The following is a 16,410-nucleotide window of genomic DNA, read 5'->3' as shown; positions in this document are numbered from 1 at the left end:
TTCTGAACTTTTTGCAGCTGGATTCATCAAAAACATTGCCACATTTATATTCCTGGCTTTCTTTGATTTTCTCGCTTTCCTAGTACCATCATCGACATGAACATGATAAGTAGCAAAGTGCCAATATTGTGAATTTTCCCATGTATGTTGGCAGTTTCTAAAAGCTCATTCTGGTTGTTTAAATAAAGTTGTTTTGGGGACTTCCCTGGTGGCGCAGTGGTTAAGAATGTGCCTGCCAATGCAGGGGACATGGGTTCGAGCCCTGGTCTGGGAAGATCCCACGTGCCGTGGAGCAACTAAGCCCGTGTGCCACAACTACTGAGCCCACGTGCCACAACTACTGAAGCCCGCGTGCCTAGAGCCTGTGCTCCGCAACAAGAGAAGCCACCTCAATGAGAAGCCTGTGCACCACAACGAAGAGTAGCCCCCGCTCGCTGCAACTAGAGAAAAGCCCGTGCACAGTAATGAAGACCCAATGCGGCCAAAAATAAATAAATAAATAAATTTATAAAAAAATAATAAAGTTGTTTGATATTTTAGAAATGAAGTGTTTAACAAATAAGGACCTTATATCATCTCTCATTTGCTCATCTACTTTAAAACTCGTGTGAAAGCTTTGACATGCTTTTATGTCACTCACTCAGACTGCCTATGTTAAGGGATGCTAAGCATAGAGCAGATAGTCTATAGATATCTTCTGATAAATAAAGCTGAGCTTTTCCAAACCATCCCAACAATTCCACCAAAATAACCATGCTAGTTGTATGGCATTGTGTAAGAGAAAATAAAGCACTGATTGTTATTTTCCATTTCTCAAGGGATTGGTGAGTGAAGACATGTGCCAAAAAGATATTGGGCGGTTCTTGCCAAATTACAAAAATAACCAATTATCAAATTATCTTGCCCTTTCAAACATGTACACACAAATAAAACTAGATTCAAGAGTGCTCCGTGATCAAGGTTTGCACCTTTCATCCTCACATGAAAGTTGGGTTATGTTTTCTGAAGTTAAATTAACTATAATAAATCAGAAGGCATCAAAGTCTTCCTCAGAGACTGTGTGAACATAATAGCATTGTAGCGTGTTTTTGTCTTATTTTATCAAGGATCTGTGAGACAGGCATATAAAGCACTGAGGGACACAGGCTCTTCCTCTAAGCCTCACTCCTCCCAAAATTTCCGTGTTCTCAGTTATAATTCAATCAGCCATGCATGTCATCCTAAAAAAATAAGAGAAACAATGTTTCCCGTTCAATTCCCCAGGATTTGGCTTCTAAGGCAATAGGTGAGTTCAGGGTTAGAGATACTTCTCTCCTAACTTGCCCTCAATTTGTATAGATCTGAAGAGGCCTAAGAGGTTTTGTGTGCCCTGTTCTATCTCCCTTGTCTGAAGTCTCCATCAGCGCCAAGAGCATCTCGCTGGGAGTTTGAACTTTCCTTTAATCTAATCCATTTAGAAAATGACTCACAATTTATTGAATAAAATCGAGAAAATTGATACCTTTTCATTAGGCTGACAAAGTCTTTTTCACTGCTGGCATCTGAAGTGTGTTTTCTATTTAAATTTTATATATATCAATCTTCTCTAGTGGGAACGAAATTAAAATGAAAGACCTTACAATCAGCGTACAACTTTCCCATTACTGCCAAGATTGCGAGCACTGGTTTTGCAAAGGAACTTGATGCCAAGAATTTTCTGGGAATAATTTAATATTGGGGATTTCTTGCAAAATGGAATCAACCAAAGTGATATTTTAATGTATCAATAACTATAAAAGTGATTACCTTACCTGTGAAAAGAAAAAAGTGTACTTAACCAACATTATTTGATTCTGGTAAATCTGTAGCCATTCTAGAAAAAAACTATATTATAGAACCTAATAATAACCTAATAAAGTACTTTTTCAAATTGAGAAAATGCTGGTATACAAATATATTCCTCCCAGGAGCCATTTATCACGTGGTAAGAACACAGAGAGTTAGCACCCAAAAGCTACATAGATGTACAAGTGGCTTGAAAGTTGCTTGTAAATATCATTTTAAAATCTGATATTCCTTTCGATTTAAAATGTAGAACCATTTTGGAGTTCTTCTCTACACCCACATCTAGGTTAACCCCTTCCCCATTTTGTTGCCATGAATGTAACTGGATCAAGTAGAAGTATATGCACGGGGACACAGAATTCCAGAAGGACAGACATAAATGCACATGCTATTCTGAAATAGCAAGATTCTCCACACTGCGTTGGTTAAACCTGAGAGATCCATGTGCAGGAGGCATATTCCATCCACTGGGGACCTCCAAGAAATATCAGTGTACACTAAGGACTCCAATGTAGTGTTTTTGGTTTTGCTTTTGGCTTAGAGCCTTCACTATGCCTGACCTCCCCATTCTCTCTTTATTCTGTGACAGCCCTCTCATTTGGATTCTTTGAGGAGGAATTATTCACAAAGAAATTGAGGCCTTATTACTATAGTAGGTCACTCTTTTGAAAGTTGAGTTGGAACATGAAAGCTGGCAGTTAGCTGGGTTCGCCAGTTAAGCCACATGTTTCTGCACCCCCCCAAAAAACAAACAAAATCCATATTTCACTGAAATCGTTAAGAATGCTAACAATGTTGGTGAAGCTGTACAGAGAAATGGGTGCATTGGGTGGGAAATACCAGTTTGTACAAATTTTCTTGAGGACATATTGATGATATATATCACAAGTACCAAACTTTTTTTACCCTTTGACTCAGAAATTCCACTCCTTGGAATTCATTCTGGGGAAATAAATACATTTGCAAAGATATGTGTGCAAGGTTGTTCATATAAACATCCTTTCTAATAGCAATCAGCCAACCAACCCCAAAGAAAGACAACCTAAATTTCTAACAGTAGGGGATTAGTTAAATTAATTAAGGTGCAGCCCTCCTATGGAATAGTATGCAGGCATTAAAATAATGATGCATTTCATTTATTAATAGACATGGGAAAATGTTTATGATTCAGTGTTTAGGTTTTAAAGAAGGGCAGAAAACAGTATATGTGGTGTGATCTTACTTTTTTCCAAAAAATTTATATTATTTATGTATATACATTTATTCAACCATTTTAAATATATATAGTGATCATCTACTATGTGTGGCACTGTTCTAGCCGTTTGGAAATATAAAGTCCAAACTTCCATGGAGCTTACCATCAAGTGGGAGGAAGAGGCAAATATCCAGGCCAACAAAATATGTTCTGTGAATTTGGTAGTAGTATGTGCTATGAAGAAAATCAAAGCCGAACATGAGGGGAAAGTGGCAGGGTAAGCGGGTGTGAATTAGTTTAGATAAGGTTGCTCAGAGAACAAACAATTGAATTGAGGCCTGGTTAATGTCAGTTCTGGGAGAACACAGCCCAGACAGAGGGGTAGCCAAATCATAAAAGAGATTTCCAGGTTTGCAGAAGAGCTAGAGGGCCAGAGAGATTGGAACAAAATGGGGGGAGGGGGGTGGAAGTGGGGATGGTAGAAGACATGGTTGAAGAAGTAGGCGGGACCAAGTAACGTGGGTCTCTGTAGGCCAGTTGTAAAGAGTTTAGAATTTATTCTAAGTGATGGAAACCGTTGGAGAGTTTTAAGAGATGAATGATAGGAAATCATTTACATTTTAAAAGATCACTCTGGATACTATGTAAGGAATAATCATAGAGAAAGTCTAGGAAAAACATACTCAAATGTAGCAATTTACCTCCGCCTAATGCAATTGTGTTTACTTTCCTTTTTCTAATTATCCGTATGCTTTGAATTTTAGAAAAGAATATATATTACTTTTAAAATTCGGGAGGAAAAATGTAAAGTTTTCTATGGTAGGCAAAAATAAGAACATCAAAATGTTTTTGTCCTAACGAAATTAGGAATTTAAATTCACAATAACCAGTTGTGATTTTTATTAACTCCATTTATAACTCAGGAACCTGAGGCTTGAACCAAAGAACTTTCTGAAGCCATTCTACCAGTAAGTGATGGAGTTAAGGTTCAAACCTGGGTCCCTCTATTACATACCCAAGAGCTTAGAGTCTTAACCATTCCCTAATCCCTCCAGACTGGATCCAATCCTTAAATGTGAGCTCACAGGAAAGAGGGAGTTTGGAATGTCTATAGGCAATGTTATTCAATGCCTTTAATTTTCTGTTTGCTTTGATAAAGACAGTCACACACAGGGAGTCGCTGCAGGTCTTGTGAAGAAGAGCATCGGAACAGCTGTTCCAACAGCCTGTGCGAAAAGGGAAGCTGGAGAGCTGTCCCATTCCTCTAATGGAGTTCCAGCCATTGCTTTAAATTGCATGACAGGTTGCACAAAAATGAGCCTGGAAATTTGTCTTGATTGATGTACTTATAACCTACTTCTGGGAACATGAATGCAATCATATGTTCAATCATTTAATTTATGCTCAAACTCTCATAAGTCATAGAAGCAAGCTGAGAGTTTGGCATAATATCGAAAAACAATGGTGTACTCGCTAACTTTGTGAAGAATTGCCTTTTCTCTTTGGGAATGATTTCATTCTTTCGAGTAATAAAAATGATGATGCTGATGATGATAGTAATAGCTAATATTTATTAAACATTTGCTGAATGCCAGACACTCTGCTAAGTGCTTGGGGTGGATTTTCTCATGTGACCCTCACAATCCTTTGATATAGGCACTATTTTTTTTTCTTTCTCTTTTTGTTTCATTTTTCATTCATTTAAAATTGGCAAACCTGTCTCGAGCTACTCTATGCCATTCAAAGATGAATGCAATATGATCTGTGCCCTCAAGAAGTTCACTACCTAGTGAGTAGGCAGGCACATGAGCTAATAAGCTAATAATTAGAGTCCAGTGTGGTTAGGGTTACAGCTAATATGGGTGAGATACTGGCAACAGTGTTTCCTCAGTTGTTCCTAACATCACGTTCAGCTCTGCCCTGCTTCACAATTCTAGAGCAGGCATCCAAAAATCAAGACCTATCAGTTCTCTGTTTGAATGCAGTAGGGCTTATCTGGCATTTCAGGTGCTTGCTTCTTCCTTCTTGCATCTTGCACACCACTGCCAAATTCATCCTCTCCAACTATCCCTATAACATGTCCTCCCTTTGCTCACAGAATCTAGAATCTTCAATGACTTAACTTTCCTTAAAAAAAAAATTAATGAAAAAAAAATTTTAAGCCCAAGCATCTTGCTTTCAGAAACTTCTACAATCTTATTAAGAGTTCCTCTTTTCCTACTCCCCACTGTGAATTTGCTCTTCTAGTATATTAATGTATTTACTACTGGAGGAGCACTTTTTGTTCATTTTATCTCTTTACCGTAATTCATGCCAAGATGCCAATAGTGCCTATACTGAGAAACCCTGAGCTAAGTTGTAGGCTCTGAGGGCAGGGACTATGTCATGTTCATTATTTTATCGCTCTCAGTAAATCAGGTAGTGCTTTGACTGTGCAAAGTACCCAATAAACATTTGCTGAACTGCAACTCAAATGTTATCTGCTGAAATGATAAAAAGGGGACCGCAGTTCTTAGACAATATGATGTTTATTTCTATGTTTATTAAGCCATTGCTTATTATATCTTTTTCTATTTCCGTGGGAAAATTCCTCAAAGTGAATGGCAACAACCAAAGGGGGGAGAAAATAAAAAACAAGATTTCTGCTCCATTTATGATTTATCACTGAAAGATGGATTGACTCTCCTTTTACAGTCTCTCTTCTGCTTGACAGCAATATGACCTGGTATAAGGGCGAAATCAAGACTCATGATTAAAGTGGCCTTAGTGATTTTAAGAATATCTCAAGGAAAGATGAACATTCTTGAAAAAGTTGAAGATCAGATATTTTTCTGAACATGGCACATTCATAGAGAGAATCCCAGAACCCCAGGGTTAAAAGGGACTTTTAAGACCCTTTTTCATAATCACCACAGATGAGACAGAGTTAGATTTTGCAGCTGATATTTAATTAATTCAGTTCTTCTAAGTGATAAAAGTTCTTAGAGCAGTTATGCATCTACCTCATAAGTTTCTCATGGATTCAGAAAGTGTTCACTAATGGGAATTTCTATTAAAATGCTACAACTAATGAAATCAAGCAATGTGTAGCTGAGACTAAGAAGAAACAAGTGTAATCAGCTGTCCCTTGCCCAAATTATTTTTTGAGTTAATTTTACAAGAAACTGAATTTTTTTGTTTTATGCAAGTGTTTGTGTTGATATGAAATTTATTTCCAATAATAATAGAGCAGGGATTCCCTGGTGGCGCAGTGGTTGGGAGTCCGCCTGCCAACGCAGGCGACATGGGTTCGAGCCCTGGTCCGTGAGGATCTCACATGCCGTGGAGCAACTAAGCCCGTGCACCACAACTACTGAGCCTGTGCTCTAGAGCCCACGAGCCACAACTACTGAAACCCGCGTGCCTAGAGCCCGTGCTCCACAACAAGAGAAGCCACCGCAATGAGAAGCAAGCGCACCGCAACGAAAAGTAGCCCCGGCTCGGCGCAACTAGAGAAAGCCTGCACCCAGCAATGAAGAACGAAGGCAGCCAAAAATAATAAAATAAATCAAATAGAATAAAATTTTAAAAATAGAGCAGAGAGAATTCATTCATCCACTCAGCAGGCAATACATGTTTTTTTGGAGACCTATGAATTTTGAATACAAAACTAGAATGAGTTAGCACTACCGTGATGGAAAACATGGATTTTGTGGTTAAGCGGGCCTGGGTTCTTTTTTTTTTTTTTTTTATAAATTTATTTATTTATTTTTAGCTGTGTTGGGTCTTCGTTTCTGTGCGAGGGCTTTCTCTAGTTGCGGCGAGCGGGGGCCACTCTTCATCGCGGTGCGCGGGCCTCTCACTGTCGCGGCCTCTCTTGTTCAGGCCTGGATTCTTGCGTTAATTTCTGAACTTCCTACCTGTATAAGCTTGGGAAAGTTACTTAACCGTTATGGGCTTTAGTTTTTTTATCTAAAAACAATGGGTTCATAATAATATCTACTTCATAGGGTTGCTTTGAAGACTGAGATAATACATTTAAAAGTACCTAACACAGAGACACATAAGAAGCGTTCAGAAATGTCAGTTATCATTTTTATTATTGAACTGACCACTATAATTCAAGCTATTTTAGAATGATTTTTATTTACGATTTTATCGTTATAATTATCTCTGTAAGAAAAAAATTATTTAAAAACAACTAAATAGCATTAATATTAGCTCATTTTATTAAATCTAATTGATCACTCCTTGTCCAATAATCAGAAGGTTTTCAGTAGCTTCCAAATTGGGAGAAGAGGAGGCAGTTTTTAAATCCTTTCTTTGTGAATTTTTTTAAAGATATTTCAGGAAATAGGAGTTCATGAAAAAACTAGGATGAGAGACTATAGTTTGACCTAGGCCATAAAATAATATATATTAAGATGACTGTGGAATGCACAAAGCAGAAACAAAATAGGTCAAATAGCATCTTTAGAAAAGCAACCCTGGAAAAATGAACTAGATTCTAATAAGCCAGAGAGCAGTGCCAAGTCATCAAAGTCCATTTAGAAGAGGCAACTGTAACATGAATTTTTAGAGACCGTAGGCAGGTCTGGGACATTTTTATTCTTAGAAAGCTTTTTCTCTTCCCCTCCAAGCCAGTGGTCTCTATAAACTTGAATTAAAAGTCATACTTGGGTTTGGAGATGTATTCTTTTTCCTACTGTCTACATTGTCATTTAGGAGATATTAATGCTTGAGAGAAAGAGGAGTAACTGCTTTGTTAGCTTGCAACAAAGTAAGTCAGCTGTGAGAGGGCAGAGCAGCTGAAAGAAGATGGAACAGGGTCCTTTAGAAAGAGGCAAAGATACTAATGTCTGACCTTACCAGTGGTTGTTCATTATTTGTGTACCCCTGTGAAAAAAGAGGGACAAATTCTAAGTCAAAGACCACTGGGAAAGGCAGTTTTCCCTCAGAGCTAAGGTCAGAGAGTGTCCATTCGTGATGGTTGAGATGCAGGGCAGCAATATTGAAATATTAGGTGGGCTTTAAGGGGACAAGCATGGCAAATGCGATTGGCCTGTTTGTGACTGAGCTCTAGCCGGAAGGGAGCCTCGGTTTGAAGGCTCTCAATAAACACTGCCAAACACTGACTTGTATCTGATGTTACTGGAAGCTTTGCCGTTTATTTTTTTTTCCCCCTTCAAGGCTACATATGTTTTTCTTGCTGTCAAAATATATGCTTCTCTATTTAGTATTGTCACCTATTAATTCACACAAATAAGGCCTCTTAACTCCTGACTAGCTTCTTCTACTCCATACCCTGATGCTGAGACCTGTTGTTAAAAAGAAAATCATGCAAAACGTTCATAATCATTTTGACCCTGTGAAGGATTCGTGTTTTCTGTTATTAGTCTGTGTTTTACCAAAATTATCACATTGTCCTGCATAAGGATAGAACTATATGCAAGATTTTACTTCCTCTGCTTGCCCTATCCAATGTAGTTGCATCTTAGGCGATTTGGTCTGGTCCATATATAAGGCGTGCATCACATACAGGCAAAATTACCCTTGAAAAAAATCCTTAAATTGACTGTATAATAGAGTAGACATGATTTTGCATATATAATCCTGCAGAGTAATTTTTATTCAAAGGAAAGTTTGAGGAAGACTGTATTCTAAAGGAGGGGAAGTCTGAAATAAGAAAAGTGTAGAAGGGGGAAACCTAAATGCAGGTAGATGTCTGGACGTTTAAACCATTCTGCTTCTAAGGTAGCAATCTAATCCCTCTAGCGAATGCTGGGTGGATAGAGAATTCTAATGTGTTCCTGCTTCCCTATGGTGTGGACTCCATTTCATTTTTTTTTTTTTTTTTTTTTTTTTAATAGCTACTTTATTTATTTCTTTTATTTTTGGCTGTGTTGGGTCTTCAGTTCGTGCGAGGGCTTTCTCTAGTTACAGCAAGTGGGGGCCACTCTTCATCGCGGTACGGGGACCGCTCTTCATCGCGGTGCGCGGGCCTCTCACTATCGCGGCCCCTCCCGTTGCGGGGCACAGGCTCCAGACGCGCAGGCTCAGTAGTTGTGGCTCACGGGCCCAGCCGCTCCGCGGCATGTGGGATCTTCCCAGACCAGGGCTCGAACCCGTGTCCCCTGCATTAGCAGGCAGACTCTCAACCACTGCGCCACCAGGGAAGCCCTCCATTTCATTTTAAGATTAATCTTCTGTGACATTAAGAAATGTCATGTGGGTTCGTTGTTGTTGTGAGAATTAAACGTCATGATGGAGACAAGGTGGAAATGTGAGGGGTTGGGAAGCGACAAATTTTTTTTTAGATAAAGACCTAGAGTTTCAGTCCAGTGTAGAGACAGCCATTTGGAAAGTATCACAGAAGAAACACTCACAAACATTTTAAGGATTTTGCAGGAAAATGCCCAGGTGGATTTGTAAAAAAAAACTAATGCCTTGAGCAGCTTCAGAAATGACCAATGCTCGTGCAGAAAAAATTTTCACTCAGGATATTAAGATGTGGAGCTGCTTGATTTGTACTGAGTGAATCTAGTCTCCAGTTTTATAAAATCTCATTATCCAAAAAAGTGTGCTATAAATCCATCCACTAAATTCATTGCCAGCTTTCTAATGTGGTCATCCTCAATATCACCCTGAAAAATAGGGCTATTTTATCAGAGGGTCAAGTTTTAAAAGTTCCACTCATGTCACCTTAAACCTATTGAAAGGAAACCACAGCTCATATCAAATATACTTTTGACTGTAAACAGTTTCATTTATTATGACTGTTGGTTTTAATTTTGCAGGTTTTCTTTTATACTTTTGGTCAATTCATTTTTTCTTTTTTGGTAAGCCTTTGATATCTCAAAGGCTGTAGGGTGGGAGATAAACCCTAATGCTGGGTGAATAAACTGGCCTTTCTGAAAACAATAGCTCGATTAGTCATTCTGAAGAACAGTTAGCCCTTTTGTCCCTTTCACTGAAAAGAAAGTACCAGGTCTTTGATCTACAAACTTAACACAAAATTTTCTCCAAAAAGTAAATGTCCCCATTCTGTATGTTTTCATCATACAAGGAGATTGTGGACAAAATGTAGCTTGATGAAACCAGATGGCATAATTATATTTGCATTTTAAGATGTTTAAGTTAAAATCTCATTCTTCTTAGTATTCTTAGCCAATCATGAAAGGTTAAAAAGGACCTAATGTGTTTCAAAGAGCATTAACATCTGTAGAAGAACTCAGCCTCGTGCCCAGGTTGTTTGGATGAATTGCATACACACTTGTTTCCTGTCTTTGCACAGCCTCCATAGTGATTGGGAAATGGTGGTGTGAGATGGAACCTTGTCTAGAAGGAGAAGAGTGTAAGACACTCCCTGATAATTCCGGATGGATGTGTGCTACAGGCAATAAAATCAAGACCACAAGAGTAAGTTCATTTTTTTTCAAATGTCTCATGCGTGTTACGAACTGTACTGTTTGCCTTTGTGTTGTATTTACAAACAGCACCCAGAGAAGCTTTGAAAAGGAGAGGAAGAAGCCTTTTCCCCAACAGAAACTATTCTTAACCATTCAGATCAGTGCCCATCCATCAAAGAGAAGTTAGAGATTGAACTTGACTTTTCCATACTGAGCAGTTTAGTGTTTCTCTTACTGAGTCATAAATAAAGCTAGGTTGCCACAGCCAAAGGAAAGAGGAGCCGTGAGGCAGTTATTTGGATTATGCATTTGATATCTATGGTGCTCAGAATGGATAATAAAATAAGGGTCTAGCCTAATTCATCCAGATGGTTTCCTGAACAGTTCTGCATTTAAGTGCAGCCATCTTCTAAAGGTTCTTTAAAGGAATTGTTTGATGCCCTTTTAGGGAGGTGAAAGAATTCTCTGATGTGAATAATCGTTTCTTACTTTGTGTGGTTAAATCAGGAGTTGGCTTCAAAATATGTAATGACCTGTATGAGGCTACCCAGCCCATCAGAATTGGTGTCATGATGCTGGAGCAGGTTGGAGAGGACAGCTAGGCCAGCCGTTGACTCTATAGATACTGGTCCGTAGGAAAGTCTGGAAGTTCTGATGGGGGTGTGGAGGGCGTTTGGTCAGGGTACTTGAGACAGTAACTATTTATTCACTGGTACAAAAGTATATCAATATTTTAAGAGCCAGTATGGTGATACGTACATGTACCACATGAATATCAGCCCTGTTATGTGTGTATGTGTTTTAAGTATTGGGTATTTTTTAAAGCAAGCTTCACCATCTACAAATTCCAATATGTTGAACTTGCAGGCTTCCAAAAGGTTGACCCAAATTTAAAAGGGGATCTCTGATTCCAGCGCCTGTATTATGAGTCTTACCTTGGTCTTTCTTCTCAGAATTGTCTTTTCACAAAATAAAATTGGTTCTTACATCTTTGTGATGCAGAAAACATAACACCATAAGAAAAATTTTTATATATATAAAATAAGTGGAGACACTGTGTGTCAAATTTAGTTGCCTGTATTGACCACATTAGCCAGTAAATGGCTATACCTCCCTGGCTTGCACCCAGGAGGGATGCCTGAACCATCCTAGCTTGTTAACATGAAATTGTATACTCTAAGAAGCTCTGCCTGGATTATCGTATTTCATTTCAATGAGACACCTACAGAAGAGAGTATTCGAAAATGAGCCCAGTTCCTGATGCTTACCCCCAAAATCATCTTAATTAGTTGGTAGAGTATGGATTTCAGGTTTCCCTTTGGTTACATTTTACCTGAAGATGACTTTACCAAATAATTTGAAGATACCCTCACAAGTTAGTTTTAAGCTACTCTGAATTTTGGCCAGTATGATTGGAATCCAGTCACCATTGTTTTAAACACATTGCTGACATATCTTCTGCCAAATCTCCATTCCCTATTCCAAATGATAACCAATCACTCTTTATTGATGGTGAGCCCTGTTTTAATAGTACCTTCAGACTTGAAAGTCCGTAAAGAGCAATAATGCAAATCAAAACATTTCAGGATTTAGATATGTGAAATTCCAAGAATACCAACGAGGAGACTCTTTGGCAGATAGAAAATAAAGGAACAAAACAAAGAAATTGTTAGTGCTACTTATTTGTGACCCATGTCACTTTTTTTGATTTGGCCTTTGTAGAGTCTACTTTAAAACCATCAGGCATGTTGTAATACATCCTGGACATTCTCCGGCGTCACCAAAGTATGATGTGGAATCGGATCATGGTAACAGGCTGGTACACACTGTGTTCACTACACCCCCGGGTGGGCTGGGCACAGTGCACACAGCTGAGCGTATAAGAGAAATAAATCAGCCTTACAGCCAGGTTAAAAGCAAAGGGTGCACCTGTTCTGACGTGTGCATCCATTTCAGGAAAGGAAATAAGAGAGTCCTCTACAGCCATGTGTGCGGCACGTAAGTCAACTAAGAATTCTCAAGACTGTCTTTAGAGGCGGAAAAAGAAGACACTAGAAAAAGTTGAATTTTTTGAGAAATTTGGGTTAAGAAAACCCAAACAGTACACTGACTTACATTTTCTCCTCCCTTCCTTACAAGAAATTCACAATGAAATAAGCACTTTTAAATACAAAAGGCACCAATTAAGTCTAGATGACACATACAGGAGCTCCATTCTGTATAAATAGCCAACACCAGTCCTTAGATCATATGCTCCACAAATAGGTTTTATATGAATTTTTCTAGTATGCCCTGTGTATTTTTCCCCATCAGAGTATAAATACGCCTACACACTTCAAATGTTGACTCTAGCAATTTAACTTTTAAAACAGTTTAATTCACAGATGTATTTTAATTATGAATCATATGTTTTCATTGTTCTTTAAGAGGTAATCTTTAGGGTAAAAAATTCAAATTCTTATTAAAGTGAAAGGAAGAATAAAGAAAGTCACCTCTTTTGTTCTTATGTGTAGGATTGATTCAAAGAGTTCTTTCTCTCAGAAAAAGACAAAAACAAAACCTGAAGAAACATACCCAGCTTGCTAATGGCAACTGGGAATTTCCGTCACACTGTTATTTTTTAAAAGTAGCTTCAGTGTAAAGAAATTTGCAAGAAAGATTCCTGGGACTTCGTTCTTTTTCCCTATATAGTTTTTTTCTAAAACCTCCCTATTATATGGGTTACTTCCAAATTAATCATCCTGAGCGAAAATTCTCATCATTCTTTGAAATGTAGATAAACAAAAGATGGTGCAAAATGTGGTCTAGTTTAAATTTTTATGATGCTCATTTTTTAAGGAGGGTGGAGAGTAGAAATTCAGTGTTTCATTTAAACAACCAGACACCCCAGAATGTGGACTAGCCAGGGTAACAGGCCACAATCTTAAGGAAAACCTTGGGGAAATTGGATCTGGGTGACAATAAAACTTAGAAGGAAGGAGAAAAGATAAGTAGAATTAAGTAAAGCCTTCCATTTCAGGAGATTCGGAAGAATAAATCATAGGGAGAGAGGAAGCTTCCTGAATGCCACCCTACCGAGAGAAAGTAGTCAGGCTTGAGACATGTTCCAAAAACCCAGCCTGGGGTACAATAAAACTGGTAACAGGTACCTTCTGGGGAGAAGCTTAGTACATCTGGGTGAAGTTTCTTGGCTAAATTTTAACCCTGTTCCTGCTTGGTCATTGCTTCAATTGTTTTATTAAATTGCTTTGTTGGGAGTTTGTAGAAAGACTAACCAACCTAAATATTGACTAGAGATTTTTTTCTGATGGTTTTAGATGCCTATTAGTTTATCTCTTTTCTTTAAACTGATATGTCGAAAACATAAGTTTGAAAGGTGGGGAGGCTATATTCCATGCATTCAGGAACAAATCTAATACCCTGTGTATTCAGGAACAATGACTTCATTTAGAAAGCTAGACTTCCCCTTAGAAGAAATAAGTTGTTTGGCAATGGTGTAATAATTTATATGTAAAAGGTGAACATTGGTTGTTTGGGAACAGGAAGAGGAGGGGAATAAAATGAGGAGAAAACCAAAGTCACTTGGGAAGGAAAATTAGCAGATTAAAACACCAGAACATAATCTGATCGAATACCTGGGGAAGTATCAAGTAACCTTGGATTTGCTTCAATCCAATACGTCAATGTCTTTCACACTAGCGAGGAAATCAACAGTTACTGCACAATGTAGAGTCAAGTTTCATTTCCTAAAAGAGTAAGTTACAGACCTCAAATTACACACCTAACCACAATAGCCATCTTGTCAGATTTGGTGTTCTCTGTGACTAGCCCAACACAATTCACCACAATCATTTGTCCACAGCCCCTGGGTTCATCCTCCTAATGCTGACTCTAACTTTACATATCTCCACCCATTCTAATCACCCTGATTTTTTTTATATTACTGAAGGGTAAAGTACCAGCTTTGACATATTCCAGCTTCTTCCCTCAAAATTCCACCAGGTCTGAAATGTTCTGAGAGACTTCACAATCTTGATCTCTAGTCCATTCATTTTGCAAGAAATGCCTTTAAAAGAGAGAGAGAGAGAAAGAGAGATGGTGGGGAAGGAGACAGGGAGGGGTATTTAGAGATTGCAGGAAAGAAGAGTAAACTATCTTCTTAAAGAATAAACTATGCTATCACAATTGCCCCTGGATCCAAGTGCGCTCATTCATCTCTTTAATAAATAATATTAAGCCTCTGTTATCTAAAATTAAAGTCTTGGGAATGTGATGGTGGACATGACATGGCCCCTGGTCTTCTGTGGAGGCTAGGGCCTAAGGTTCGGTGGGATAGGGGAGGAGGAGGGTCAGTACAGATAAAAGAAAGGCAATTCCAGTTCAGTTTTGGAAATGTCGCTTTCTCCCTCCTTTTGGTAAAAAAGAAGACAGTGAAACAAAATGTGATAAACACCACTGGACTGTAGGAAACCAAGGTTTGGAAGGATCTGTTATTATATGGAAGAATAAAAAAATGTGTGAAGACTTCTCATATGTTCTGCCCCTGGTCCAACCAACTTTTGAATGCAAATGTGTATGGTGTATGACTGTTCCTACCTAACCCTGAAAGCTTTAAATGGACTTCACTCCTGGCCTCAGAATACTCAATTTCTAAGCTATAAAAAATTAAGAGATGATGAAGAAAAATGCCTTAAGTCCTAAAACTCTAAAGTAGAACCTTCAACTCTATTAGAACCATCATTCATGCTCTAAACCAGTGATTCTTCGTGCATGCATCCTTCTGAATGTAAGAGTCTTTGGGACCATATTTGAATGGATTAAATGGCATCAATAGTTATAGGAGTATGCCCTTGATTGCCCTTGAACACCATGTCATTGTTTGAGTGGAACAGTTCCTCACCTTGCAAAGGTCTCTTATGTTCCTCAACAAACGTGATCTGACCTTGGCAATGAGTTCACCTCATGCCATCCCTTTGCATCTTACAAGAGACCAACATGAGAAGGTCATGGAATTTCCTACTCATGAAATTCTCATCAGACAGACATAGGAATGACTGCGTAATGTGCAGGAAGAGCCCAGTACAAAATGAAAACACAGGGGCCCTTGTTCAAAAGTTACTAATAATTTCAAGATGGCAACTGCTGGTCATTAAACCAAGTGAGGGGCCCTTTTCGACAAAGGGCTCCCTGCACCTAGATTGCATGCCCATGAACCCAGTCCTGGATAGGAATTTTCCAAGAGTCTGTCTCCTCAGTTGTGGCAAAATTAATTTAATGAATTGATAAAAAAAAATATGGTGGCCTTTCCATAAGCTTTGATCACCATTTGAGAACTCCTGCTCTAGACTTGAACATTTTTTACTTTAGTTCACTTGAAAGAAGCAACATCCTAAAAATTCAAGGTGTCCTCTTTTTCTGCCTTATCACCTTTCTTTGTGCCTTCATTTCATTTTCTCCCTGAAATTTCTTTCTTTCTTTCTTTGGTTTCAGATTCACCCAAGAACCTAACGGAAGCATTTGTTATAGTAATAAAGGAAAACCTACTCTGTGGAAAATACATTTTAAGAATTTAAAACATCTTATACATTAGAAGCCAAATGGATTTCTTATTTGCACTTTGACTGATTACCAGATAATCACAGTGCTTTTACTGTGTGTCACGAAGTCTCCTAGAGTGAGAAGACCCGGAGATTTTGGCAACACCATGGAAAGTGGGTTAAGGGAAAAAAGGGTTTTCTCAATGCAAATTTTGGGGATCACAAAGAAAGATCAACTGTCTTCTAATCTGGATCTATAGTTACTTTGTACCATTTGAAATATATGTATATATATAATATTTTGAAATATTATATATTCTCTTCAAAAAATGAACTGTACCACAGTTTGAGGCGGCTGGTGTACCTCTTTGAGTTTTGGATGTTTTGTTTTGTTGTCATTTCTTTTTCTATCGGCGAGGAAATCACATGCCCTTTTGAGAGGTCGGCATGGCACTCACACTGGAAG

At 38.4% G+C, this 16,410-nt stretch overlaps 1 protein-coding gene across 3 annotated transcripts in view; it reads left to right on the top strand.

Moving 5' to 3' along the window:
- TAFA1 (TAFA chemokine like family member 1) overlaps window positions 1-16,173 on the top strand; it is a 501,884-nt gene extending 485,711 nt beyond the window's left edge. For all 3 annotated transcript variants that reach the window (XM_007192421.2, XM_007192420.3, XM_007192422.3), the window contains 2 exons: window positions 10,293-10,417; window positions 15,898-16,173. In XM_007192421.2, coding sequence (XP_007192483.1) covers window positions 10,293-10,417; window positions 15,898-15,915 — 143 coding nt within the window. In that variant the 3' untranslated portion in view covers window positions 15,916-16,173. The remainder of the gene's footprint in view (window positions 1-10,292; window positions 10,418-15,897) is intronic.
- Window positions 16,174-16,410: the final 237 nt, after the last annotated feature.

The sequence above is a fragment of the Balaenoptera acutorostrata genome, chromosome 10 (genome assembly GCF_949987535.1).
Source record: "Balaenoptera acutorostrata chromosome 10, mBalAcu1.1, whole genome shotgun sequence".
NCBI lineage: Eukaryota > Metazoa > Chordata > Mammalia > Artiodactyla > Balaenopteridae > Balaenoptera > Balaenoptera acutorostrata.
Note: the sequence above shows the minus strand (reverse complement) of the source record. Positions and strands in the feature narration are given on the sequence as shown.